The sequence below is a fragment of the Bolinopsis microptera genome, chromosome 8 (assembly GCF_026151205.1).
Source record: "Bolinopsis microptera isolate Bmic1 chromosome 8, MBARI_Bmic_1.0, whole genome shotgun sequence".
Taxonomy (NCBI): Eukaryota; Metazoa; Ctenophora; class Tentaculata; order Lobata; family Bolinopsidae; genus Bolinopsis; species Bolinopsis microptera.
Window position 1 is genome coordinate 18,012,433 of NC_087079.1, and position 26,153 is coordinate 18,038,585.

General features: G+C 39.5%; 1 protein-coding gene across 1 annotated transcript in view; it reads left to right on the forward strand.

Annotated features, from left to right (window-relative positions):
• Positions 1–26,153, forward strand: part of LOC134820221 (cilia- and flagella-associated protein 54-like) — a gene marked incomplete at its 3' end in the record, with an annotated part of 59,550 nt that overhangs the window by 20,707 nt on the left and 12,690 nt on the right. The window contains 1 exon segment of the mRNA XM_063830443.1: positions 25,504–25,601. Within this exon segment, the coding sequence (XP_063686513.1) occupies positions 25,504–25,601 (98 nt within the window).

A 26,153-nucleotide genomic window follows, 5' to 3' on the forward strand; every position in this document is an offset into this window, starting at 1 on the left:
TGGACTACATGATATATTGAGTGGTGGTGGGGGGGGGGGGGGAGCTAACTGTATGGATTACATGAAATATTGAGTGGTGGGGGGGAGCTAACTGTATGGACTACATGATATATTGAGTGGTGGTGGGGGGGGGGGGAGCTAACTGTATGGACTACATGAAATATTGAGTGGTGGGGGGGGGGTGGAGCTAACTGTATGGACTACATGAAATATTGAGTGGTGGGGGGGGGGGGGGGAGCTAACTGTATGGACTACATGAAATATTGAGTGGTGGGGGGGGGGGGGAGCTAACTGTATGGACTACATGAAATATTGAGTGGTGGGGGGGAGCTAACTGTATGGACTACATGAAATATTGAGTGGTGGTGGGGGGGGGGGGGGGAGCTAACTGTATGGACTACATGAAATATTGAGTGGTGGTGGTGGGGGGGGGGGAACTAACTGTATGGACTACATGATATATTGAGTGGTGGTGGGGGGGGGGGGGGAGCTAACTGTATGGATTACATGAAATATTGAGTGGTGGGGGGGGAGCTAACTGTATGGACTACATGATATATTGAGTGGTGGTGGGGGGGGGGGGGAGCTAACTGTATGGACTACATGAAATATTGAGTGGTGGGGGGGGGGGGAGCTAACTGTATGGACTACATGATATATTGAGTGGTGGTGGTGGTGGGGGGGGGGGGAGCTAACTGTATGGACTACATGAAATATTGAGTGGTGGTGGGGGGGGGGGAGCTAACTGTATGGACTACATGAAATATTGAGTGGTGGTGGTGGGGGGGGGGGGAGCTAACTGTATGGACTACTTGATATATTGAGTGGTGGGGGGGGGGGGGGGGGGAGCTAACTGTATGGACTACATGAAATATTGAGTGGTGGTGGGGGGGGGGGGGGGGAGCTAACTGTATGGACTACATGAAATATTGAGTGGTGGTGGTGGGGGGGGGGGAGCTAACTGTATGGACTACTTGATATATTGAGTGGTGGGGGGGGGGGGGAGCTAACTGTATGGACTACATGAAATATTGAGTGGTGGTGGGGGGGGGGAGCTAACTGTATGGACTACTTGAAATATTGAGTGGTGGTGGTGGGGGGGGGGGGGAGCTAACTGTATGGACTACTTGATATATTGAGTGGTGGTGGGGGGGGGGGAGCTAACTGTATGGACTGCATGAAATATTGAGTGGTGGGGGGGGGGGAGCTAACTGTATGGACTACATGAAATATTGAGTGGTGGTGGGGGGGGGGGGAGCTAACTGTATGGACTACATGAAATATTGAGTGGTGGTGGTGGGGGGGGGGGAACTAACTGTATGGACTACATGATATATTGAGTGGTGGTGGAGGGGGGGGGGAGCTAACTGTATGGATTACATGAAATATTGAGTGGTGGGGGGGGAGCTAACTGTATGGACTACATGATATATTGAGTGGTGGTGGGGGGGGGGAGCTAACTGTATGGACTACATGAAATATTGAGTGGTGGGGGGGGGGTGGAGCTAACTGTATGGACTACATGAAATATTGAGTGGTGGGGGGGGGGGAGCTAACTGTATGGACTACATGAAATATTGAGTGGTGGGGGGGGGGGGGGAGCTAACTGTATGGACTACATGAAATATTGAGTGGTGGTGGGGGGGGGGGGAGCTAACTGTATGGACTACATGAAATATTGAGTGGTGGTGGTGGGGGGGGGGGGGGGAACTAACTGTATGGACTACATGATATATTGAGTGGTGGTGGGGGGGGGGGAGCTAACTGTATGGATTACATGAAATATTGAGTGGTGGGGGGGGGGAGCTAACTGTATGGACTACATGATATATTGAGTGGTGGTGGGGGGGGGGGAGCTAACTGTATGGACTACATGAAATACTGAGTGGTGGGGGGGGGTGGAGCTAACTGTATGGACTACATGAAATATTGAGTGGTGGGGGGGGGGGAGCTAACTGTATGGACTACATGAAATATTGAGTGGTGGGGGGGGGGGAGCTAACTGTATGGACTACATGAAATATTGAGTGGTGGGGGGGGAGCTAACTGTATGGACTACATGAAATATTGAGTGGTGGTGGGGGGGGGGGGGGGAGCTAACTGTATGGACTACATGAAATATTGAGTGGTGGTGGTGGGGGGGGGGAACTAACTGTATGGACTACATGATATATTGAGTGGTGGTGGGGGGGGGGGGGGGAGCTAACTGTATGGATTACATGAAATATTGAGTGGTGGGGGGGGGAGCTAACTGTATGGACTACATGATATATTGAGTGGTGGTGGGGGGGGGGGGGGAGCTAACTGTATGGACTACATGAAATATTGAGTGGTGGGGGGGGGGGGGGAGCTAACTGTATGGACTACATGATATATTGAGTGGTGGTGGTGGTGGGGGGGGGGGAGCTAACTGTATGGACTACATGAAATATTGAGTGGTGGTGGGGGGGGGGGAGCTAACTGTATGGACTACATGAAATATTGAGTGGTGGTGGTGGGGGGGGGGGAGCTAACTGTATGGACTACTTGATATATTGAGTGGTGGGGGGGGGGGGAGCTAACTGTATGGACTACATGAAATATTGAGTGGTGGGGGGGGGGGGGGAGCTAACTGTATGGACTACATGAAATATTGAGTGGTGGGGGGGGGGGAGCTAACTGTATGGACTACATGAAATATTGAGTGGTGGGGGGGGGGGGGAGCTAACTGTAAGGACTACATGAAATATTGAGTGGTGGTGGTGGGGGGGGGGGGGGAGCTAACTGTATGGACTACATGAAATATTGAGTGGTGGTGGGGGGGGGGGGGAGCTAACTGTATGGACTACATGAAATATTGAGTGGTGGTGGTGGGGGGGGGGGAGCTAACTGTATGGACTACTTGATATATTGAGTGGTGGGGGGGGGGGAGCTAACTGTATGGACTACATGAAATATTGAGTGGTGGTGGGGGGGGGGAGCTAACTGTATGGACTACTTGAAATATTGAGTGGTGGTGGTGGGGGGGGGGGGGAGCTAACTGTATGGACTACTTGATATATTGAGTGGTGGTGGGGGGGGGGGGAGCTAACTGTATGGACTGCATGAAATATTGAGTGGTGGTGGTGGGGGGGGGGGGGGGAGCTAACTGTATGGACTACATGAAATATTGAGTGGTGGTGGGGGGGGGGAGCTAACTGTATGGACTACTTGATATATTGAGTGGTGGTGGGGGGGGGGGGGAGCTAACTGTATGGACTACTTGATATATTGAGTGGTGGTGGTGGGGGGGGGGGGCTAACCGTATGGACTACTTGATATATTGAGTGGTGGTGGGGGGGGGGGAGCTAACTCTATGGACTACATGAAATATTGAGTGGTGGTGGGGGGGGGGGAGCTAACTGTATGGACTACTTGATATATTGAGTGGTGGTGGTGGGGGGGGGGAGCTAACTGTATGGACTACATGAAATATTGAGTGGTGGTGGGGGGGGGGGGAGCTAACTGTATGGACTACATGAAATATTGAGTGGTGGGGGGGGGGGGGGGGAGCTAACTGTATGGACTACATGAAATATTGAGTGGTGGGGGGGGGGGGAGCTAACTGTATGGACTACATGAAATATTGAGTGGTGGGGGGGGGGGGGAGCTAACTGTATGGACTACATGAAATATTGAGTGGTGGTGGGGGGGGGGGGGGAGCTAACTGTATGGACTACATGATATATTGAGTGGTGGTGGGGGGGGGGGGGGAGCTAACTGTATGGACTACATGATATATTGAGTGGTGGGGGGGGGGGATTGTGTCCGGAATCTAACTATCGTTCTGGGGACAAAATGTATCCAAAGGTGTAATTTTCACTGGTTGCTTACGACTTTGACTAACCATTTTCATAATATTTAACTAAAATTTTGGAAACCAAATTTTGTGCAATATATATTAAATTCTAAGCTTCTAAGCAGCATTATAACTACAAAATTAATCTCATTGATGTGAGACAAGTATTTTAATGTTAAGTGGGTGGTCTTGATATGGTACCAAAAGTTACAGTTTAGGGACGGCACGGACCCTAAATATTCAGCGCTAAAAGGATCAAAATTTCAGGACAGTTAGGTATCAAGTTTATCATGTGCTCCATACATTTAGATCCTCCTCTCCCTACCGCTACAAGTCAACTTTACAATATTTGTTCCTGTGTCTTCAAAAACTTTCCTGAATCCTGCGATTGGAAATTATTAACAACTAATTTTTCAAATTCTGACAGTTATCTACTGTGTTTTTGGCCATTCAGTAAGAGTAAATATTAATAACGCAATGAAAGTGTGTTTATGTAAAATATCAAAATAAAAGTGAGTACTCCCTGTATAATTTTAATCTACTGTCACTAGTTAACTTCGTCATGTGGTTGAGTTGAAAGTTCCCTATTTTGAAGCTGAAAGCAAGAGGTTTAAAATTAAGATATTACTCATTCAGTTTAGTATAATCATAAGTCATGGATGCAGTTTCAATTAGTGACATAGTATTTCGAGACCCCATTATGCCAATAACTATATAACAGTGTTTGAGGACAGCGTAATAGAAATAATAAACATTTACCATTTACCATTTTATGATCTGAAAAGAAGGGGGGCGGGCTAAGGATGCAGATGGTACTCTGATAAGATATTATAATATAAAGCTTAAAGGAACTAATTAAAAAAATAAATAAATAAAAATATGCAACCTACTAAAACCAATGGAGCCCTCCTCGGAGTCATTCCTCTCGCATTTGCGAAAGTCGTCTTAAAGGTGTAAAATGAGGTCAGGATTTGTTCCCGCCAAGCTCTTACATCGCTAATTGTTGATCATCGGCCTTCACTGAACGTAAGTTTTTTTAGAGTGGAGGCCAACCGTCAGCATGGGATGCAGGGCCAAGCGGGAAACAACGTCAAGGTCCCTTTCTACTTGGGCCATGTTGGTTTTGGCAGATACTGTGGTAATAAAATATGAAGTGAATGAGTGAAATGAAGTGAGTGAAAAGGGTGTAAGTGAGTAAAGGAACTAATTCATGACGACAGATGGAGAAGGGTCCTTTGTGAACGGTCCTCTATTACTTTTTATTACGCCTGAAATTAAAACTTTGGTCAGTATAAGTCATTACACGGGGTGTGACATCATTACAGCATCATCAGCAGTAAAACGTTGTTAACCAAGAGGATATTATGTTTACAATAATATGTTAAGTAAAATATGAACGTGCTAATATCATTGACAATGATTCCACTTGGAAAATAAAATTATTATTATACATAGCCTATGCTACCCTACACCATGGTGGAGGGTTCATCACGTTACTTTCTGTGTAGAAATTCCTGCTTCATTATTAAGTTATATACCTGAATTCGAGTGTTAACTACATATACTTTCCGAAATTATCATTGAAGCTTGCAAGGGATAAATTCAGAAGAGTAAATACATTTCAAGAAAATATATTGAGCTGATATGTATTTGGAACATTTCCTTGTTATGTTTAATTTGATATCTAAGTTAACAGTCAGTAGAGTAGGCCCACAATTATTTTAAATTTCCATCCCAATTTGGCGCGGTGAGCGCAATTCCCTAGTTATCGTGCAGTAAACCATGGCAACCCTGAATGTAATGTTTTATTTTACCCACCTTTCAATATATATAATGGATATAATATATGTAAATGTTTTTGCCATGAAACGGACCAAACTGATCCTAACTCATATTCCACTCATCATAGCATATCGCTTCAGCATGTACAAAGGGCATAACCTCAATCAGTTTAATGTAGTGAAATGACTGGTGTGGATGAAGTAGTGTACTAATACAAGTTGGAGAGGATCGGGTAAGCTTAGTCAGCATCCATGATGTTACAAACCCTCTGGGACATTACTGCGCCCAGTCTCCAAAGTTACAGTAAATTCCTACTACGGACAAACAAACATATAATATATGTATATAATATATGTATATAATGGATATTACACATTTTAGGTATATAAAGAATATCATTATTATTATTTACCTAGGCTGAAGCAACAAGGCTCTTTTAAGAAGGTGAACTCTGTCCCTGTTGTGCAAGTCACTTCATTGCTCCCTTTGTTGAGAGCTCCTGGGTCAGAACAAGTCACTTTCACGACGGTTCCTGGGTCTACTGGAAAATTAGCTGCTGTCTCAATCGTACTTGTCCACTCAGCCTTCAGTCCAGTACATCCTGAAAATAATTGCCCTCCATAATTAAAAGAAGTTTGATAGTTTATATTTTTTAAACAGGGCTCGATTATACCATAAAAGACAACAGGTTGTATTCAAAATTATATCAAATATTATACGTCACGTTCACAGGCACTTCAAACTATTGTGCACGTATTACAATCAATATTTATCTTAGTTCTTACATTTATTCTGGAATTGCCAAGTTACCTGTTAGAGGTCTGTAGAAATCAGAGGCAGTGTCCTTGGAAGGAAACCGTATCTTTGCAATGGCCCTGCTCCAGTAAGTGCTCCAGTTACTATTACTACACGTTGAGTCTGACATCAGGATGTTGACCACCTTCACCCCGTTACAGTGTACCACTAGTCTGATACCTGAGGTTCTAGTTAACGTTACCCTCCATACCTTGTCCCTTGCAGTAGGTAGGTCAGTAAGAAAGTTAGTGCGGTACGAGTTGCAACCCCTCCCTCTAGGAGAGGACGTGAAGTAGAGGTAGAGTCCTCCTGCACCGTCTTCCTGTGATGTGTAGAAGAACACACGCACTTCATCATTACTCCCTAGCGTGCTATTAGTCTTTATTTCAAGAGAATACTGCTCCAGATTGAAGTCTATATAAACCCCACGTTGTACTGCTATCCAGCCTGTTATTATTACCACGTGATTATGTAATAGCATATAACAGTACATTAGCTGGTAGAAAATAGTATCATGAATAAAATATTATCAATTACTCGACGATTGCTATGAATATATTGTTTCGATAATTCATTCGACACGTCTTGATAGTTCATTTGACTTAGATATTATTTTACAAATGTTATTTGACTGTTAACAATATAAAGATACAAACCATAGTGAATGGTTCATGATTATTGATTATCCTACCTTCATCTAGATCCTCAGCAGCATTCTCCATAAAGAGAAGGGACAGCAGTAATACTATACACATTGTCGATCACATTTTTCTTGATGCCTAATAATATGATACGAAATAATACGTATGCAGGAAAATGGGCCACATTATACAGGGTGGGCCAAAAGTCAGTGTGCAAACGTTGGCCTTAATAGCTCAGTCAATGAGTGCCCAATTGAAATACCTCTTTCTGGTATGGCTTACTACTACCACTCGTTCGAGGAATTTGTCAAATCTAAAAATATTCGTGTACAACAAATAACGACAATAATCAACAGAAGAGCCATATTATTAGATATCGAAAAGCCTACCATGAAGGTAATAATATTCCCCACATATCAGCTGGTAATCTTATTGAAATGGGGGTGGTTAGACTGGTAATCTTATTGAAATGGGGGTGGTAAAACTGGTAATCTTATTGAAATGGGGGTGGTAAGACTGGTAATCTTATTGAAATAGGGGTGGTAAGACTGGTAATATTATTGAAATGGGGGTGGTAAGACTGGTAATCTTATTGAAATAGGGGTGGTAAGACTGGTAATCTTATTGAAATGGGGGTGGTAAGACTGGTAATCTCATTGAAATAGGGGTGGTAAGACTGGTAATATTATTGAAATGGGGGTGGTAAGACTGGTAATCTTATTGAAATAGGGGTGGTAAGACTGGTAATCTTATTGAAATGGGGGTGGTTAGACTGGTAATCTTATTGAAATGGGGGTGGTAAGACTGGTAATCTTATTGAAATGGGGGTGGTAAGACTGGTAATCTTATTGAAATAGGGGTGGTAAGACTGGTAATCTTATTGAAATAGGGGTGGTAAGACTGGTAATCTTATTGAAATGGGGGTGGTAAGACTGGTAATCTTATTGAAATGGGGGTGGTAAGACTGGTAATCTTATTGAAATAGGGGTGGTAAGACTGGTAATATTATTGAAATGGGGGTGGTAAGACTGGTAATCTTATTGAAATGGGGGTGGTAAGACTGGTAATCTTATTGAAATAGGGGTGGTAAGACTGGTAATCTTATTGAAATGGGGGTGGTAAGACTGGTAATCTTATTGAAATGGGGGTGGTAAGACTGGAAATCTTATTGAAATGGGGGTGGTAAGACTGGTAATCTTATTGAAATAGGGGTGGTAAGACTGGTAATCTTATTGAAATAGGGGTGGTAAGACTGGTAATCTTATTGAAATGGGGGTGGTTAGACTGGTAATCTTATTGAAATGGGGGTGGTAAGACTGGTAATCTTATTGAAATGGGGGTGGTAAGACTGGTAATCTTATTGAAATGGGGGTGGTAAGACTGGTAATCTTATTGAAATAGGGGTGGTAAGACTGGTAATCTTATTGAAATAGGGGTGGTAAGACTGGTAATCTCATTGAAATGGGGTGGTAAGACTGGTAATCTTATTGAAATGGGGGTGGTAAGACTGGTAATCTTATTGAAATAGAGGTGGTAAGACTGGTAATCTCTTTGAAATGGGGTGGTAAAACTGGTAATCTTATTGAAATAGGGGTGGTAAGACTGGTAATCTTATTGAAATAGGGGTGGTAAGACTGGTAATCTCATTGAAATGGGGTGGTAAGACTGGTAATCTTATTGAAATGGGGGTGGTAAGACTGGTAATCTTATTGAAATAGAGGTGGTAAGACTGGTAATCTCTTTGAAATGGGGTGGTAAAACTGGTAATCTTATTGAAATAGGAGTGGTAAGACTGGTAACTGATGGACAAAAAAATGAAGAATTTTATCATTGTATGTCGATTATGCATAACAGATTGCATCAGTTGCACCGTCAAACATCGATAATATATTTGAAACTTTGAAAGAGCACCACTAAAATAAACGGCAAGGAGAAATCCACAATATTTTGAAATTAAGTTTAACAAATTACTTATCACCGATTATAGCCTGCCTAAGATGGGACCACGATTATATAATACTATAATAACAACACGACAATTAAATAAATAAAAACCTTTCCTTTAGGGTCGTTCACATATTACGTAATTAGCCGAGGGGAGGGGGGTTTGCAAATGATTACGCTATTGTAATTTTTACAAATGCTATGTGTAAAACTGATTACGGAGGGGGAGGGGGGGGGGGTAAACATTGTCCAAAAAGTGATAATGTAATATGTGAACGACCCCTTTAGCGTACCTATGTTACAGGACAAATTTATCGATTTGTTTTTAAGGATACGGTTGTACGAAATTTACTCGACATACAAAAACTTGACGCTGAAAACCTTTCATGGACCGAGAAGAACTTTGTTATTTACAACCTGTAAACGAAATACCAACAAAATATAACAGCTACAGTAAAAATTTGAGTTTAATTCTAACGTTAGTGCAGTAAAAAAGCACTGCAATGAATAATCTAGCAGTCATTCAATATTTTCGATTTTACTGCCACACTTAGGCTTATCTACTCAAATATCTACACAATTCCCTGCGCAGTACGTGCTAACAAAATGATTGGATTTATACCGCCTTGATAGTATATAAATATCTTACTATATATAAAGCGAGACGATATATATATATTATATCCACCAGCGGGCTATATTTGCGTCAGCAGGACCGTGCAGCCCGCTAGTTAGAAGACATGATATATCCCGGCCCGCTCTCACAGCCCGCTGATATAGCGGGAGCCCGCTATACCATCGGGCGATATAATAATATAGCCGGGAGATATGTATATATTTTATTTTTGTGTCCGGTAGGGCTGCCAGCTGATGATACAGCAAACCACGTGCACCATATTTATGATGATCGATACACATGTCATTATAACACACCACACAATACACATGATCAGCACTATATCCCCCTATTATTGATATTCATCGTCACTGACATTACATTAATTATTCCCACGGCCCAGGAATGCAGTGCCAGTATGGATCACTTATCTCCAGCCCCTATATACGACACAGCCCTTTATGATTGGCTTACATTGAACACGTGACGTGTTACCATGGTTACAACAATTAGTGGCGATCTTGTCTATAGTTGACTTTTATACAAGCGCACGCTGGTGGATATATATAAATATATATATATCTATAGAGACAACAATTTCGAGTGCGAAGTACTAGAGATTGTTATGAAAATAACGCTGACGTGCTTTAGTATGAGGGTTTATTTTAATATATAACCTTAAGCGGGTCTGGGGATTGGGCGAGGCACAAGTCTTAACATGCTCAAATAAATATAATGGCAAGTACCCACTACCCATTAAAGAACAAAAATATGTTCATTAACATGAGAAAATAAAATAAACTCATTTCGTTCACTGCGAGCACAAATTTGTGAGAAATTAAAGTCTGTCTGTAAAAATATTATTTTTCACCATAAGTTCTTCCTTAAACATGATCAAATAAAAACGAATGGTAAGAATTAATGATAAAGAATAAGACTTTTATAAGCTCCCCAACGCGATCATACACTAGGTCAGGATGGCGTTAACCCTTTACGTTTATGTGCAGCATCCGGCATCAATTGAATCATTTTTACGCTTTTCAGTCATCAGTGTTCAAGATATGAGAGCGTGCAAAAGAAAACCTTGAACCTAACCCCCAAATACTAATAGTGTACTGATCTATGAAAAAAGGACCGAGATGAACTTTGTGTGTCGCGTGCACCCATCGCCTTGCACCCGCCCGCGCCCAAGATATGATGCCTCTTACGAGGTTTCCAGATAAGCTGAAACTAATGCATGATTATCATTAAGCTCATGAGTTGGGGCAGCCCATTGATTTGTGAGAGAATCAGGTCTCACCTGTAGCACTGTAGGTTTGAATATTCATTGTTACTAGAAAATCTGGGCCAGCCAAGTGGTCTGTGAAAGAATCAGGTCTAATCTCCTTATAGCTTTATAGTACAGCAGATTTGAATATATGAATATTAATTGTTTCCAGAAAACCAGGCCGGAGAGCTTTGCAGTACATGGCATACGCCATGCAATAAAAGAAAGGGATCGTGAATGGTGCATATAAAGATCATTTAAAGATTTAATGATATCATGCTTACAAAATACTTACAGCCCAACAGGCAACACACCTAAAATACAGGCACGTAGCCAGGGGGGGGGGGGGGGGGGGGGGCTAGGGGGGCTGCAGCCCACCCCCCCGGAAAAAATTGAACCCCAGAAAAAAAATAAACCCCCTAGTCCCCATGGTCGCCTGGTAACTGGGCTGTGTTTATGACTGCAGTCAGTCAAAGATTTGAACTGTGCATTAGTAAATATCTGTCATAACATCCAAGCAAGACTTCTATAAATAGTCAATAGTGTCCCCTAGACCGTAGGAAATGTCAAAATCTTAAGACGATGAGGCCTAAGTAAGTCGTAAATTTTGATTGAAGAATGCAGATTGCTGTTGTGAAGTTACCAAATTTACGTGAGTACTTGATTCTTTTCAATCCCAGTTTATTGCTGTCCTACAAATTTCTTTAATATGCCAAATGTCGTCTAAAACACCCTATTTCGCAAAAATTTTCCGGGGGGCTGCGCCCCCCTAGCCCCCATCAAGGGGCTCTGCCCCTGGACCCCGATGGGGGCTGCGCCCCCAGACCCCTGCCACCCCCAAATATTAATGGTGTACTGATCTATGAAAAAAGGACCGAGGTGATCTTTGTGTGTCACGTGCACCCATTGTCTTGCACCCACCCGATGCCTCTTACGAGGTTTTCAGATAAGCTGAAACTAATGCATGATTATCATTAAGCTCATGAGTTGGGGTAGCCCATTGATTTGTGAGAGAATCAGGTCTCACCTGTAGCACTGTAGGTTTGAATATTCATGGTTACTAGAAAATCTGGGCCAGCCAAGTGGTCTGAGAAAGAATCAGGTCTAATCTCCTTATAGTACAGCAGATTTGAATATATGAATATTAATTGTTTCCAGAAAACCAGGCCGGAGAGCTTTGCAGTACATGGCACACGCCATGCAATAAAAGAATGAAGGTGAGGGATCGTGAATGGTGCATATAAAGATCATTTAAAGATATCATGCTTACAAAATACTTACAGCCCAACAGGCAACACACCTAATATACAGGCACGTAGCCAGGGGGGGGGGGGCTAGGGGGGCCGCAGCCCCCCTAGCCCCCCAGAAAAATTGAACCCCAGAAAAAAGATAAGCCCCCTAGTCCCCATGGTCGCCTGGTAACTGGGCTGTGTTTATGACTGCAGTCAGTCAAAGATTTGAACTGTGGATTAGTAAATATCTGTCATGACATCCAAGCAATACTTCTATAAATAGTCAATAGTGACCCCTAGACCGTAGGAAATGTCAAAATCTTAAGATGATGAGGCCTGAGTAAGTCGTAAATTTTGATTGAAGAATGCAGATTGCTGTTGTGAAGTTACCAAATTTACGTGAGTACTTGATTCTTTTCAATCCCAGTTTATTGCTGTCCTACAAATTTCTTTAAAGCCAAATGTCGTCTAAAACACCCTATTTCGCAAAAATTTTCCGGGGGGCTGCGCCCCCCTAGCCCCCGACAAGGGGCTCTGCCCCCAGACCCCTGCCACCCCCAAATATTAATAATGTACTGATCTATGAAAAAAGGACCGAGGTGATCTTTGTGTGTCACGTGCACCCATTGCTTTGCACCCACCCGATGCCTCTTACGAGGTTTTCAGATAAGCTGAAACTAATGCATGATTATCATCAAGCTCATGAGTTGGGGCAGCCCATTGATTTGTGAGAGAATCAGGTCTCACCTGTAGCACTGTAGGTTTGAATATTCATTGTTACTAGAAAATCTGGGCCAGCCAAGTGGTCTGAGAAAGAATCAGGTCTAATCTGTTATAGTACAGCAGGTAAAGTGTTGTTAGGAAATAGTGAACTGAGATGTTTTACACAGATTCACAGAATATGGTTTTTACGAAGACGGTAAATTCTCTATATATAATATACACGATGGATCCGTGCCATTTAACTGACATCACGGCATCAACTTTAATGCAACTTTCCGCAAAAACCGTAAAAGATATACAACATAAACTTTTTTGACTGGGTCAAATGCTTTGAAAATCAGTATGAAAAAATAAAAAATTGGCCAAGGAATAAGAATTTTAATGCCCAAAATTTGTACCCCCAAGTGGTGTCAAAAACGCGAATCAAATAGGTAATACTTATTTTAGTCTCTTGAGTCTTGACACCATTTTAGGGTTATACAGGTTCCTGCTAGTAAGTATAACGCACAGGGTTTATATCTACTAGCAGGAACCCGTCAAACCTTTAAGACTGGTGTCAACGCTCTTTGGTGGCCGGATCAGTTTCCTACCCTAAAGTCTCCCAGTAAAAATAATTATTACCTATTTAATTCGCGTTTTTGACACCACTTGGGGGTCCAAATTTTGGGTACTAAACTTCTTATTCCTTGGCCGATTTTCGATTTTTTCATGCTGATTTGAAGGCCATTAAAGCATTTGAATCAGTTAAAAAAGTTTCAGTTTTATATCTTGTACGGTTTTTGCGGAAACCCGTGTTAAAGTTGATGCCGTGGTGTCAGTAAAATGGTGCGGATAAATAAATATATATATATATCGTCTCGCTTTATATATAGTAAGATAGAGACAATAATTTCTGTGCTTTAGCACGAGGTTTTATTTTAATATATAATAAGTAGATATATAGTAAGATACATAACATTAAGCGTGCCGGTGTTTTGTGTTATAAACTCTTCTAAGTGATAGGGCTAATTCGTTTTAATATTCACCTTTCATTCTAGCTATATGCGATCAGTATGGAAAATATAAAATGAGATTGGGACGTATATTATATTTATACTACAGGGTGAGTTGAAAATAGTGTGTGGAATGTAAAAGTCGATAATTATTTTTATGAATGAGCAAATTTTGAAAGGTGAATTGCTATAATCAGTTCATAAACGTTACAAATTTCATTCTTGCCTCTCATTTGATTCTAACTCATAATTTGGTTGATTTTGGCATTTTTCCAAAAAATTGTATATTTGTCCTAATATGGGGTTCTCAAATCGCGTGTCCTGAAAATCGAGTCTAAAAATCTATTTTCTCCTAAATTTTTTGAGCAATCTTAATCACCCGGCGCGGAAGCTTTCAGGATATGTTCTAGGGATCATTTAAAAGAGATGAGCGCGACAGAATTTTGAGATAAGTCTTTAAAAATTAAACATTTTTTTGTACTAGATTATTAAAATTAAGTTACTATGACAGTTGAAATTGGCGTTCTATTTATAAATAGTTCTGCAATTCACAACGTTGAATGAATATCAATAAGTGGCGTCGAGTTAAGCCTGGCAAGCGAAAAAAGGCGAGGTTGATAGCGTGTCATGAAGTTCATCAAAGTAGACGACTATAATACATGTAAACAGTGCAATTGCTACTATCATGCCTTTACTGTCAAATCTCAAGTCAAATATTTAAAATTAGGACCATTGTAATTGATAAAATTTAATGCACTGAAAGGCGTTCAGCTACGTTAAATTATTATTAAATGCTAGTGTTTAATGGTGAGGAAAAAATGTAAACAAAAATATTCCTATCAATGCATGTAATACATGTTAGGTGAAATAAGACAACATTGTTCCTCATTTAAAACACGAAATGAACTGCAATTATTTAACATTAATTAAACTAATCAAAATTAAATTAAAAAGGAATGAAATATGTTTACTGATGTAACTGATGCTTAATATCCAGATCGAAAGCCTATTTAACATAAACGTTCCAAAGCAAAATGAAGTCAAAAATGATTTTAAAAAGGCATTTCGAGAAAATCTGAGCTTTTTGAAAAATCTGAGAACTTTAAAATAAAAGTTGAAATTGGTATTCTGATCCTAATCAACCTATTATGTTATATTCAAAATCTTTAATTTTTTTAATCATATTAACATGTTGTGGTATTGCTGTATCACTAAATCGTGCCTTTACTGTCAAATCTCAAGTCAGATATTTAAAATTAGGACCATTGTAGTTGATAAAATTGAATGCACTGAAACTCTGAAAGGCGTTCGGCTACGTTAAATTATTATTAAATGCTAGTGTTCACAGTTTTCTATTTCCTGCCTTTCGTGGATAGTGGATACGTGTGTTTAAGGTTCCATCTGGGATGTTGTTAATTTCATTCCAAGATGTAAGGTTCCTTATAGAATGTTGAGTTCCTTCTAGGATATTGTTAGGTTCCTTCGTTGATGTTGGGTTCCTTCTAGGATGTTGTTAGGTTCCTTCTGGGATGTTGGGTTCCTTTTGGGACGATGTTGTTAGGTTCCTTCTGGGATGTTGGGTTCCTTTTGGGACGATGTTAGGTTCCTTCTGGGATGTTGAGTTCCTTCTAGGATGTTGGTAGGTTCCTTCTGGGATGTTGGGTTCCTTCTAGGATGTTGTTAGGTTCCTTCTGGGACGTTGAGTTCCTTCTGGTATTTTAAGTTCCTTCTGGGATGTTGAGTTCCTTCTAGAATGTTGTTAAGTTCCTTCGAGGATGTTGTAGGTTCCTTATGGGATGTTGTTAGGTGCCTTCTGGGATGTTGTGTTCCTTCTGGGATTTTGTTAGGTTCCTTCTGGGACGTTCAGTTCCTTCTAGGATGATGTTAGGTTCCTTCTGGGATGTTGGGTTCCTTCTGGGATGTTGTTAGGTTTTTTCTGGGATGTTGAGTTCCTTCTAGGATGTTGTTAGGTTCCTTCTGAGATGTTGGGTTCCTTCTGGGATGTTGTTAGGTTCCTTCTGGGATGTTGTAGGTTCCTTATGGGATGTTAGGTTCCTTCTGGAATGCTAGGTTCCTTCTTGGATGTTGTAATCTCTCCTTCTGGGATACAAGATACGTGACTTGCAGATGATCATCTTGTAGATGCTCTGAAATATTTAAATCTAATTAATTACGTGGGTATATTAATTGTAATAGTTGATAACAATATTCTCGTGTGTAATGGCTCTCATTAAAAACATACAAATTGGAGTGTATTGTGTAACAAAGTTAATATTCACGACTTTATGCTTTAATGCTACGAGCAGGACTCCGTCTTACCAAGGCTTAAAGTGGTGTCAAAAGACAACGATATTTATTTAGTTAGTGATTTTGACACTACTTGGGGGTCCAAAATACAGGACCTAAAGTTCTTATTTTTGGCCAATTTTATATTTCTTCATACTGGTCGAAAGGCCATTAACCCATTAGGGACGATAGGGTCGTTTTTATGACCCACCTTTTCTAGACGAAAAACCAAATTACTAAACGCTATAACGAATCTATAGCATATATATACTCAAAATTTATTGGGCTTCATTATATGTAGCCCAATAAATTTTGAGCATATATGCTATAGATTCGTTATAGCGTTTAGTAATTTGGTTTTTCGTCTAGAAAAGGTGGGTTATAAAAACGACCCTATCGTCCCTAATGGGTTAAAGCATTCAGCCCAGTCAAAAATGTTTCCATGGTTTACCTCTCACGGTTTTCACGAATCACAGAAAGTGGTGTTAAAATTGATAATGTTAAAGGTTCATCTGTGCATCAAGTTCAAACTTACATTTATTCTTTGTTGATACTCGGTAGGCTAGGGCTATCAAGCTATGATTCTGGTGTCCTTAATAGTGCTCTTTTTTTCTGAAAAGGTTAAAGCTCTTAAGTTGATCGTCATAACATTCAATCTTTTTATTGCTGGGCGTCATTTTCAAGAAGACAGAGGTAACCGTAAACTAAATGATTTCTCTGGAATCTTTTGTTTTTTAATCGATTCAAATAAATATCCATGCTTTTTAGTCGTAAGCCAAAAATAAAAATGATTTTATTATTAAATATTGATCCAAAATTGGGGAATAAGAGCTTTTATTAGGATTACCTCATTCGGAAGAACCAATACTGGAGGAGATATAATGGAGAAGAGTCTTTTGTAAATTCTCTCGCTTGCTTGCCGATCTTGCTGCTCTGAAATTTAACAATTCAACAACTCATTATTACGAATAATTGAATGTTTATCGGAGATATTGGTGATAATCTGGTTGATCTATGTCAAATACTTTATAAAAACTTTCGTTCTCCTTCAGAGATTCTTAAACTCACCTTCCGGCTTCCTGTATGCGTTGATTTCCATCAGCAGGCAGGGGGGGGGGGGGAGCTAACTGTATGGACTACATGAAATATTGAGTGGTGGTAGTGGGCATTGTGTCTGGAATCTAACTGTCGTTCTGGGGACAAAATGTATCCAAAGGTGCAATTTTTACTGGTTGCTTACGACTTTGAGTAACAATTTTCAAAATATCTAATTCAAATTTTGGAAACCAAATTTTTTGTAATATATTATATTCTAAGCAGCATCATAACCACAAAATTAATTTCATTGATGTGAGACAAGTATTTTGATGTCACTGGGTGGTTTTGATATGGTACCAAAAGTTGCAGTTTAGGGTCGGACCCTAAATATTCAGCGCTAGAAGGATCAAAATTTCAGGACAGTTAGGTATCAAGTTTATCATGTGCTCCATACATTTAGATCCTCCTCTCCCTCCCGCTACAAGTCAACTTTATAATATTTGTTCCTCTGTCTTCAAAAACTTTCCTGAATCCTGCGATTGGAAATTATTAACATCTAATTTTTCAAATTCTGACAGTTATCTACTGTGTTTTTGACCATTCAGTAAGAGTAAATATTAATAACGCAATGAAAGTGTGTTTATGTAAAATATCAAAATAAAAGTGAGTACTCCCTGTATAATTGTACTCTACTGTCACTAGTTAACTTCGTCACGTGGTTGAGTTGAGGGTTCCCTATTTTGAAACTGAAAGCAATAGGTTTAAATTAAGATATTGCTCATTCAGTTTAGTATAATTATAAGTCATGGATGCAGTTTCAATTAGTGCCATAGTATTTCGAGACCCCATTATGCCAATAACTATATAACAGTGTTTGAGGACAGCGTAATAGAAATAATTAACATTTACCATTGCATTTCATGATCTGAAAAGAAGAAGGGGGCGGGTTAAGGATGCAGATGATACTCTGATAAGATATTATAATACAAAGCTTAAAGGAACTAATTAAAAAAATAAATAAATAAAAATATGCAACCTACTAAAACCAATGGAGCCCTCCTCGGAGTCATTCCTCTCGCATTTGCGAAAGTCGTCTTAAAGGTGTAAAATGAGGTCATGATTTTTTCCCGCCAAGCTCTTACATCGCTAATTGTTGATCATCGGCCTTCACTGAACGTAAGTTTTTTTAGAGTGGAGGCCAACCGTCAGCATGGGATGCAGGGCCAAGCGGGAAACAACGTCAAGGCCCCTTTCTACTTGGGCCATGTTGGTTTTGGCAGATACTGTGGTAATAAAATATGAAGTGAATGAGTGAAATGAAGTGAGTGAAAAGGGTGTAAGTGAGTAAAGGAACTAATTCATGACGACAGATGGAGAAGGGTCCTTTGTGAACGGTCCTCTATTACTTTTTATTACGCCTGAAATTAAAACTTTGGTCAGTATAAGTCATTACAGTATCATCAGCAGTAAAACGTTGTTAACCAAGCTAAGATATTATGTTTACAATATGTTATGTAAAATATGTACGTGCTAATATCATTGACAATGATTCCACTTTGAAAATAAAATCATTATTATACATATAGCATATGCTACCCTACAGTCTACACCATGGTGGAGGGTTCATCACGTTACTTTCTGTGTAGAAATTCCTGCTTCATTATTAAGTTATATACCTGAATTCGAGTGTTAACTACATATACTTTCCGAAATTATCATTGAAGCTTGCAAGGGATAAATTCAGAAGAGTAAATACATTTCAAAAAAATATATTGAGCAAATAGACATGTATTTGGAACGTTTCCTTGTTATTTTTGAATTGATATCTAAGTTAACAGTCAGTAGAGTAGGCCCACAATTATTTTAAATTTACATCCCAATTTGGCGCGGTGAGCGCAATTCCCTAGTTATCGTCCAGTAAACCATGGCAACCCTGAATGTAATGTTTTATTTTACCCACCTTTCAATGTATGTAATGGATATGATATATGTATAATGGATATTACACATTGTTATGTAGATAACGAATATTATTGTTATTATTTACCTAGGCTGAAGCAACAAGGCTCTTTTAAGAAGGTGAATTCTGTCCCTGTTGTGCAAGTCACTTCATTGCTCCCTTTGTTGAGAGCTCCTGGGTCAGAACAAGTCACTTTCACGACGGTGCCTGGGTCTACTGGAAACTTTGCTGCTGTCTCAATCGTACTTGTCCACTCAGCCTTCAGTCTAGTACATCCTGAAAATATTTGCCCTTGATAATTAAAAGAAGTTTGATAGTTTATATTTTTTATACAGGGCTCGATTATACCATAAAAGACAACAGCTGTAACAGGTTGTATTCAAAAATATATCAAATATTATACATCACGTTCACAGGCACTTCAAACTATTGTGCACGTATTACAATCAATATTTATCTTAGTTCTTAGATTTATTCTGGAATTGCCAAGTTACCTGGTTGAGGTTTATAGAAATCAGTCGCACTTTCCCAGGAAGAAAACTTTATCTTTGCAATGCTCCTGCTCCAGTATTTGCTCCAGTAACTGCGGCTATCACACGTTGAGTCTGATATCAGGTAGTTGATCACCTCCACCTCGTTACAGTGTACCACTAGTCTGATACCTGAGGTTCTAGTTAACGTAACCCTCCATACCTTGTCTATTGCAGTAGGCAGGTCAGTAAGGAAGTTAGTGTTAGTGTTCCGCGAGCTGCAACTGTCGATAAGGTACTGAGGAGAGGAGAAGTAGAGGGAGAGTCCTCCTGCATTGTCTAACTGTGAAGTGTAGAAACCAACAATCACTTTATCTTCACTCCCTAGCGTGCTATCAGTCTTTATTTCAAGAGAATACTGCTCCAGATCGAAGTCTATAAAAACCCCACGTTGTATTGCTACCCAGCCTGTTATTATAACCACGTGATTATCTAATAGCATATAACAGTATATTAGCTGGTAGATAATAATATCATGAGTAAAATATTATCAATTACTCGACGATTGTTGTGCTATGAATATATTGTTTCGATAATTAATTTGACAATTGATAGATCATTTGACTGAAATATTATTTTACAAATATTATTTGACTGCTAACAATATAAAGATATAAACCATGGTGAATGGTGAATGGTTCATGAATATTGATTATCCTACCTTCATCTAGATCCTCAGCAGCATTCTCAATAAAGAGAAGGGACAGCAGTAATACTATACACATTGTCGATCACATTGTTCTTGATGCCTAATAATATGATACGAAATAATACATATGTAGGAAAATGGGCCACATTATACAGGGTGGGCCAAAAGTCAGTGTTCAAATGTTGGCCTTAATAGCTCAGTCACTGAGTGCCCAATTGAAATAATTCTTTCTGATAAGACTTACTACCACCACTGGTTTGAGGAATTTGCCAAATCGAAAAAATATTCGTGTACAAAAAAAAACGACAATAATCAACAGAAGAACCATATTATTAGATATCGAAAAGCCTACCATGAAGGTAATAATATTCCCCCAAATCAGCTGTTAATCTAATTGAAATGGGGGTGGTAAGACTGGTAATCTTAATGAAATGGGGGTGGTAAGACTGGTAATCTTATTGAAATTGGGGTGGTAAGACTGGTAATCTTATTGAAATGGGGGTGGTAAGACTGGTAATCTTAATGAAATAGGGGTGGTAAGACTGGTAATCTTATTGAAATGGGGGTGGTAAGACTGGTAATCTTATTGAAATGGGGGTGGTAAGACTGGTAATCTTATTGTAATGGGGGTGGTAAGACTGGTAATCTTATTGAAATGGGGGTGGTAAGACTGGTAATCTTATTGTAATGGGGGTGGTAAAACTGGTAATCTTATTGAAATGGGGGTGGTAAGACTGGTAATCTTATTGAAATGGGGGTGGTAAGACTGGTAATCTTATTGTAATGGGGGTGGTAAGACTGGTAATCTTAATGAAATAGGGGTGGTAAGACTGGTAATCTTATTGAAATGGGGGTGGTAAGACTGGTAATCTTATTGAAATGGGGGTGGTAAGACTGGTAATCTTATTGTAATGGGGCATGGTAAGACTGGTAATCTTATTGAAATAGGGTTGGTAAGGCTGGTAATCTAATTGAAATGGGGGTGGTAAGACTGGTAATCTTATCAAAATTGGGGTGGTAAGACTGGTAATCTTATTGAAAAAGGGGTAGTAAGACTGGTAATCTTATTGAAATGGGGGTGGTAAGACTGATAATCTTATTGAAATGGGGGTGGTAAGACTGGTAACTGAGGGACAAAGAAATGAAGAATATTATTATCGTGTGTCGATTATGCGACTTTTAATGAATTACTGCTCAGATAACAGATTGCATCAGTTGCACCGTCAAACATCGGTAATATATTTGAAAGAGAACCACTAAGACAAACGGCAAGGAGAAATCCGCAGTATTTTGAAATTAAGTTTAACAGATTACTTATTACCGATTATAGCCTGCCTAAGATGGGACCACGATAATATTATAATAACAACACGATACGTAATGAAATAAATAAAAGCCTTTCCTATGGGGTCGTTCACATATTACGTAATTTGCCGAGGGGGAAGGGGGTTTGCAAATGATTACGCTAGTGTAATTTTGACAATAGCTATGTGTAAAACTGATTACGGAGGGGGGGGGGGGGGGTAAACATTGTCCAAAAAGTGATAACGTAATACGTGAACGACCCCTTTAGCGTACCTAAGTTACAGGATAAATTTATCGATTTGTTTTTAAGGATACAGTTGTACGAAATTTACTCGATAAACAAAAACTTGACGCTGAAAACGAAATACCAACAAAATACAACAGCTACAGTAAAAATGTGAGTTTAATTCTAACGTAAGTGCAGTAAAAAAATAGCACTGCGATGAAGAATCTAGCAGTCATTCAATATTTTCGATTTTTACTGCCACACTTAGGCTTATCTACACAATTCCCTTCGCAGTGTCTGCTAACAAAATAATTGGATTTATACCGCCTTGATAGTATATAAATATGATTATTAATTTGTAATTCAAAATAAGCAGGAGAGAAGAAATGAGAAAATTTATCTTTAGTGTAATTTTATTTTTATATTCAGTGTGAACGATTAATCATGATCTTTATTGATATTATTTTTAAATATATAAATGTATCGTGATAATCATGATTATCATAATATAATTGTATGTAATATCCTATTGAGGCTCATGCTAACCCATCGCGGGTTTACTACTTACTACTACTGGTTGCTTTTATTTGATGTATACTAAGATCGCAAGTGCAGAGACGCGTGAGGAATAGGTTTAATCTAGAGATATTTAGGTAGGTTATAACTTATAGGTAGGTGGCATATTGTGATGTTATAAGGGCTAACTTATACATTATATTGCATATTGTTATGTACAAAGTGGGAGCAATTCAAACATCAGCATCAAAATTACTTGGTTCAGAAACTTAAAATGACATTATAACCCGTATACACCATGAAGATAACAGAGCCGTACTGCAGAGCCGTACTGCAGAGCCGTACAGAGCCGTACAGAGCCGTACAGAGCCGTACAGAGCCGTACAGCAGAGCCGTACAGAGCCGGGACAGAGCCGTACAGAGCCGTACAGAGCCGTACAGAGCCGTACAGAGCCGTACAGAGCCGTACAGAGCCGGGGCAGAGCCGTACAGAGCCGCACAGCGCCGTACAGCTAAGATGAGAAGTATGTATCATACGTACTTTTATAGAGTCTTATAAGTTCTAGATCATCTAAGAAGAGTTTTAGCGAGAGTTTTACAGCTAGACTGATGAAGTTTGACAGCGGTATCGCCCTGAGAGAACTCGAGCATTACAGGCTAAATGTGGACAGCGAGGGGCTCAATTTATACACCGAAGTGGATTCGTTGCAGAATCTACCAAATCCTATGTTGTATTGGAGATACTATAGCCCACAGAGTTATGAGGTTCTCCATTTGATCGCTAGAAAAGTTTTTAGTTTTCTGACTTCTTCCTCAGTCTGTGAACAAAATTTTAGAGACATGGAGTATATCTACTGCAGTAGAAGACTACGCACTAAGCCTGAGAGATTCAACAAATTGATCTACATCTACTCTAATGCAAAACTGAAACGTTAAAGGCAAGACTATTATCGGCTCGAGAATTGAGCATAAATAGTCGACTTCTATCCAGAAATGGGGGTCAAACACTAAATCTTTAGCGCACTCAAACAAATTCTTGTATGCATTACTTTTATTGCTAACAGACTCAGTAAGGGTTGGATCAATATAAGTCTAAATCAAAGTATCCTTGGAACCCTTCAGTCTCTCCAACATAATAAACTGGGTGGCAAACCGAGTTTCCCCTGAAGGCCTGGCAATGGAAACGCTAGTACTTTGCCGGATAATTGGGCTATGTCCGGCATTTTAATTTCATAATAGCAATTAACGTTCATTATGTTCCGAACGTTAAAATCTTTTAGCGAACGCGTTCACAAACTATTTTTAGTGAACGTTCCGTACGCGGTACGTTCACTACAACTAAGGTTAAAGCTGAAAGTAAATTTGATCTGTTGAAATGATGATGCTAGAAAGTTCATTGTTTTTTGTTTTGATGAAATGATGAAGCTTATTAAACTTTCTTTGTTATCTGCGATTGAGTGTTTCTATTATCTCCATGAATATGGCTTTCAAAACCATCATGACAATGAAATTTCAATCGTGGAAGTCGGGAGTTTCCAATAAATAAAACGTTGGATCTAAAAAAAGTTACATCGCGCCTGTGAAAATAAGTTTGAAAATTTTTTGAATCGTACACTGAGGTATCATACGTACTTTTCAAAAGAAAGTACAAGTACGTACTTTTCGCCCGGTATCATACATACTTCTCATCTTAGCCGTACAGAGCCGGGGCAGAGCCGTACAGAGCCGCACAGAGCCGTACAGAGCCGTACAGAGCCGCACAGAGCCGTACAGAGCCGCACAGAGCCGCACAGAGCCGTACAGAGCCATACAGAGCCGGGGCAGAGCCACCCCTCACCCCTCTCGAATAATGCCGATGGAAAGTGAGCTTCTTCTCCTTGTCAGGGTCCTTTTAAGAAACTGAACTATCTGTTAGTAGCTCCATTCTTTGTTTGCTGTCATCTTCTCTATTTTAAATTTCACAGTAGCTATGAATTACAATCAGAAAACAATATAATATCCATTATCCAAGGGTCAAGTATTCCAGAAAAATATCATATATTAATGAAGAGAAGGAGAATTTAAAGATTTTTGTTTTGAACTTTAACAAATTACCATCCCTGCCTAAGTCTGCTCCAGTCGACACCGTGAACCTCTCCTCAGTTAATATATTTTCATTCTACTGACATATCTTAATTTCATGATGCTCACTAAATCAGCTGAGTTCACTGCTACCCGTTATTTTTCACAATCCAAAGGCTCAAATATCCGTTAGTAGCTCCATTCTTTGTTCGCTGTCATCTTCTATATTTTGAATTTCGGCGTTTCTACGAATTAAAATCTCGAATTAGTATTTGAAAAAGGAAAAAGTCTAGAAAAATATACGGAAAAAACATGATGTTTGGAGAGATGATCCCCACCTGGCGACGGACCACTCCTCAGTTAATATCTTCTGACACGTCTTAATTATTATGCTAGCTTCACTCCTGTGTGTTAGTTATTGTTCACATTTACAACAACATTTCAAGGTAGTCTGGAATAACGCACTACATAATGGTTTGAGTTTTAGGATTTTTCTATAATTATAAGCCAATGTTTTGACATAGGGACAGTGAACATGGAATTGACTGAGATCGGAAATACATAGCTATTTGAAATGAAATGAAATGAGGTATTTATATCCCGCTCATATGATTAACCAACAACACAAGGAAGGTGGTTAACCATGTCAGAGCGGCTGACTGTGAGTGATGTGAGGAATTTACCGTGACACTTGACAGACGTGACATTTTTCCACTTTTAAAAGTTCAAACGAAAGTACTGACGACCGGGATGTTTTTACGGGTGATAGCAAATTTTAGACTTTGTGGCTATCTGGACTGGCCAAGCTAATTTCTGCCGATCCATTTCTTGCATCATAATAATATGTAATTCATACGTTTTCCAAACTATAAGAAAAAACAATTAAATTAAGTTTGTGTCGGGACAAAAATTATATTTCGTTGTCGATCATCTCCTCATCGCCAGTATTTTGGAAAGATTATCAGTTCTGAAATTATATACAATTACATCAGTTAGGAAATAATTATCGTCCCAAAATACTGAAACTGGTGGTACAATTTTTTGCGGTTCTCTAAATTAGTCACCATGCCTTTTTTCTGTAAATCTTGTCTCAATTGTTTTATAATGAGTTTCTCCCTTACAGCTGCACCGCTACGTTATGGAGACTCTAAAGATCCTCTACACTAATAATCAGTTCGAGAAACTCGCCTACATTGGCACCAGATTCAACCAGCTCACCAAGTCAGTATTTTGTTTCATAGACTAATTGGGTGAATAACTGTGGCCTCTATAATATATGACCACAATACGATATTAATACAATATGGTATTAATGACATGGTTCAGTTTGTGACTCAAGAGCAGCCCTTATACTCCAGTTGCTACTGGATATGATTAAATAGGTCATTGGTAACTCAAATCACAGAGGGCCGTATGTTGTGTCGCTAGTCCCAACCCTGTGGATCCACGCCCATATTTCATATCAGGTGCGTATATATGGGAAATTTGTATCTCAGCTTCTGAAGGTCTTAGAGACTCATAGTTGAGTTTAAAATGACCGCAATGCACATGTTTATATTGGCATCATGAAAGCCCAAAATGATTATTTTTGGACAAAATTCAGAAAAACTGATTCTCACTTGGGCGCGAGTAAAACTAAAAAAATCTACTAGAGAAATTAAGTGTAATTGGATATGAAGTTCAGTGTCTAGTGTCTACAACGTTTATAAACACAGGATCCTTTGTAGGGTCATTCTGCATCAGAATTGATTAAGGTACGCAAATTCTATTAGT